This window comes from Grammomys surdaster, unplaced genomic scaffold (genome assembly GCF_004785775.1).
Source record: "Grammomys surdaster isolate TR1022 unplaced genomic scaffold, NIH_TR_1.0 187, whole genome shotgun sequence".
Classification (NCBI taxonomy): Eukaryota; Metazoa; Chordata; class Mammalia; order Rodentia; family Muridae; genus Grammomys; species Grammomys surdaster.
In genome coordinates this window covers 169,030-173,206 of record NW_021604632.1, presented here as the reverse complement: position 1 = coordinate 173,206, position 4,177 = coordinate 169,030, and the positions used below count along the sequence as shown (strand labels likewise).

The 4,177-nt window shown below is 55.4% G+C and overlaps 1 protein-coding gene across 1 annotated transcript in view; it reads right to left on the bottom strand.

Annotated features, from left to right (window-relative positions):
* Positions 1 to 844, bottom strand: part of Maf (MAF bZIP transcription factor) — a 4,089-nt gene extending 3,245 nt beyond the window's left edge. Inside the window, exon 1 of the mRNA XM_028768563.1 lies at positions 50 to 844. Coding sequence (XP_028624396.1) covers positions 50 to 702 — 653 coding nt within the window. The 5' untranslated portion in view covers positions 703 to 844. The remainder of the gene's footprint in view (positions 1 to 49) is intronic.
* Between the last annotated feature and the right edge of the window lie 3,333 nt (positions 845 to 4,177).

Below are 4,177 nucleotides of genomic sequence, written 5' to 3'. Positions count from 1 at the left end.
TTCAGCCCGGAGGACGCGGTCGAGGCTCTCATCAGCAACAGCCACCACCCCCACCGCGCCACCCACGCCGATCCCAGAGGAGCACACCACCCCGCCGCGGCAGCGGGAGCCGGCCGTCGGGTGGTGGTGATGCCCCGCGGCGTGGTGGTGATGATGATGGTAGTGTGGTGCCGCGCCGCTCTGCGCGGCGGCCGCGGCGATCACGGCGGACACCACGGCGGCGGCGGGGCCCATCTCCTCGCCGCTGCTGCCCAGGGAGGCGCCGGCGCCGGCTCCCGCTGCCGCGGCCAGCTGCTGCGCTCCCCGCGCATAGCCATCGAAGCCACCCTGGAGCTGGTGGCTGTTGCTGATGAGAGCCTCGACCGCGTCCTCCGGGCTGAAGCCCAGCGCCTCCGGGTTGAGCTGCTGCGGGTAGCCGGTCATCCAGTAGTAGTCTTCCAGGTGCGCCTTCTGTTCGCTGCCCGAGCCCGGGCTGGGCGCTGAGAAGCTCGGGGACGGGGGCACCGAGCTGCAGGGCGTGCTCATGGGGGTGGAGGACAGCGAGCCCCCGGCGATGAGACGGCCGCACTGGCTGATGATGCGGTCGGTCTCCACCGGTTCCTTTTTCACTTCAAACTTCATCAGATCGAAGTCATTAACATATTCCATGGCCAGGGGACTGGTGGGCAGGTCGGAATTGTTCATTGCCAGTTCTGAAGCCATCCTCCTGCCTCCGCCACCGCCGCCGCCGCCGCCGCTCCGCCAGATGGGCTGCAGGAGAGGGGCCAGCGGGCTGTGCTGGGTGGCCAGCGGGTGAGCCAGCTTGCCGGGCTAGGGCGCTTCTAGCTCGCGCGGCGGTGGCTGTGGCCCGAAAGCTCGAGCGTGCACACACCCCCCGCCCTGCCCGCAGCCCCCCGCGCCCGCCCTCCCTCCCCCCTGCTCACGCCAATGTGCTCTCTCTCTTTCTCTCTCTTGCTCTCTCTCTCTCCTCTCCTCTCCCGCTCGCCCCGGGCCCCCTCCTCGCCTGCTCGCCTCCCTGAGCTCCGATCCCGGGCGCCTCAGGCTCGGGAAGGTCCTCCGCGGCTGGCGGTGGCGGTGGCGATGACAGCGGCAGAGAGGATGCCGGAGGAGCCCGGCCCGGTGCGCGGCGTCCCCGGCTCGCCGCTCCGCTGCGCGCTTTGCATAAGGAGGGCTCGCCTAAGCCGGCCGGGCTGCAGGCGGGGCGCGCGCGGCTGCTGCTCCCGGGCTGTGTGGCGCGGCGGGTGTCTGTCCCGGAGGCGCGGGCCTCCACACCGGGGTGGTTAACACTTCACGCTTCTCTCCTCTTCTGCCTGGCTCTTATGGTTACTATTATTATTTTCTTTTCTCTCTCCGGATCCCTCGCGTGCGCGCGCGCTCTCTCTCTCTCACCCTCTCCCTCCGTGCAAAGTGCAAGAGCGAGGTGCAGGCCGGCTGGAGGCAAGGGAGGGGGGGAGTTTAGTTCTTTCTTGCCTTTTTTTTTTCTTTTGGTTTTGGTTTTTCTTTTCTTTCTTTTTTTTTTTAAAGCAAAATTGCAAAGTCCTGGGCCAAGGCAAGGCCGAGAGCAAAAGGGTAGGGGGGAGAGGCCGAGCGGACGAGCAGCCCGAGCTACAGCTCCGAGATGAAAAAAGATTTTAAAGCCTCTGATCCAGCGAGAAGAGTTTAAAGCAATTGCTGAGTTTTATAGCACCCGTGACGTCAGGCTCAAATGGGAAATTGACTGGCACTCTCCGCCAATGGGAGGCGGCGAGAGCGGCAGCGATTAGCATAATAGTATAGAAACAAGGAAACTTTTCGGAGCTGTCAATCACAGCCCAATCAGCTGACTGTCAGCTGGGACAAGCTGGCTTAACCCTTGCGGCGCCGCTGCTGTGGCGCAGCCAAGGGAGCAACACTCCCCCCCCCCCCCCCCCCCCCCCCCCCCCCCACCACCCCGTGCGAAGTTTAATGCACCAAGTGACAGACTTTACTAAAAGGGCGGCTGGAATCCAGTAGGACCCGGGAGGATGGTTTGCTTTCTTTGGAGTTCCGAGAAAGGCCTGCCCGCGGAACCTCAGTTCTCATCCTGCAGAGATACCGCCAAGAACTCCCCTGTCCCCTGCCGGTCCCGCACTCTGATAAGGTGCATTCATTTGTCTTGCAGATTTCGATCTTTGATCCATCCTCTGCATCCTTCGTGGCTATTGAGGGGGAAGAGGGGGTGCCTTCCTTCCCTGAATCTGACGCTCCGGGGGCCCAACTTGACTCAACTCTTTGTCCCTCTGCAAGTGAGGTGATCAGATGGGGGCGCCAAGGGTGCGGGGGACCCAGAATGTGCGCGGGGCTCATTGAGCTGTGGTGCGCCTGCACTGTTTTTTTGTTTGTTTGTTTGTTTGTTTTGTTTTTTGTTTTGGATTTCGCGCGGAGAAGAAAGCCAGTATAACTCTTGAAAAAGCAGGGGTCTTAAAGTGTATAAGGACTAGCTGCCCCCTTAGCATCTTCTGTCCTTGGAGGGACAGAGTGATGGTGCCAGCAAGTTGATTCTGGGATGCTTTAAGCCTGAGCCTGCTCAGCCTGGCTCAGCCCTCAGCCTCAGGACGCTAGCCTGGAGTTTGGATTCTGAGAATCACATTCATTTTCTCCTCTCTCCTCTCTTCTTTCTCTCTCCCTCTCTCTGCCCTCCGCCGTTTCTCTTCTCTCCCCTCTACAATCCACCACCCTTTTCCATTTATGAAGCCTGAATCTTGCTTGAGATGCCCCCCACATACACCCTGACCAAACCATCCTCACCATTATGAAATTTGAACCCTGTTTATCAGGGTCCGGAGCGCCCTTTGCACTCACACCTCGCTTAATTATTTGGTATTTAGAACTTGGTGGTAGTGGTGGTGGTGGTGGGGCGCAACATCCCAGAGCCCTCCCGGCTCAAGGGTTAAATTTTAAACCAATATTTTCCCCCTCCGGACAAGTCCGGAAACCCAGAGTGGGGGCGGGGTAGGGTTGCCCCCTTGCCGTTGCAAATGCTAATAACCAGTTCAGTTTTCTAGACTGATTCTTCCAAAGCTATGCTAAGATATTGGGGGGTGAGCATAGAAAAAAATAAAAAGAAAAGAAACTAACAACTCTTTTCTAAGATTTTAAAGCGATAGGCAAGTCAGAAGAGCGGACGGAAACTGAATTGGGGAAAGCAAGGTTGTCTGAAGCCGCCTTACATTTTGGAAGAATGGCTCACCTGCTTGGACTATTGATTCCTTCGCATAAGGAAATGCGTCTGGTGTTGATCGTATTTATTTTAATTCTATTGAGGGGGACGTCTATGATGGTGCGCAAAAAAAAAAAAAAGAGAAGGAAATAAAAATTCGAAAAGACTGCAAAAGAATTCAGAGTAAAAACTATTGTTGGCTAGAGTTGGTTTTTACCTCAACAGCGCCACCTTTCGGCAAAGGTTAGTTGAAAAATGATCTTTTTGTGGGTTTAAGAAAAGTGCAAAGACGCAGATTTCCCAGTGTGGAAAGAGGCTAGAGGCACAAGAAAGCTAGTTGGACCACATTGAGAGAAGCCAACCATGTAGGGAAGGGGCTCCAGAAACTATGCGCAGGTGCTGCAATCTGTTTTTCTCTAATGCTTCCTTTCGTTGCTTGGGAAGAGGTCCATAGACACAGTCTTCAGGGGATGTTATTCTGGCAGAGAGACCTGTGCCTGTTGATGCCATGTAACAAGGGCCCTAGGCTCTTTCAAAATGCTGGCAAGGCTTTCCAACCCGCTTTGTGGCAATAACCATAGAGTTAAAAGTTCCTTGTAATTCAGTGATATAGGAGACATCTTTCCTAAGCAAAGTTACTGCTGTGGTTTAAACTTGTTTATCTGAAAAGTAATTCTCAGAAAATCCTGACTTCAGAGACTTAAGTCATATATTAAGCCAGCTTAGTGAACATTGCACCTAAGTGTGGTCTCAAACACGCCCATAGAATTCTTGGCTGTTTATAAAGAGGCCTTAGGTGTCACTCCCTGGCTTGGGATACCAGATTAGACCAGTGTTCATTTCTCATCCACAAACTCTGGCACCTCTCTTGGTAGACACCCTGGGAGGTGTGTAGGGATGGATGTCCTCATCTAAAGGGCCTGTTGGTATTTTCTAGACAAGCCATTCTTCTTGTACTGTTAACTGCAGAGCTCTTTATAAGGGTGGTTTTGGTTTTAT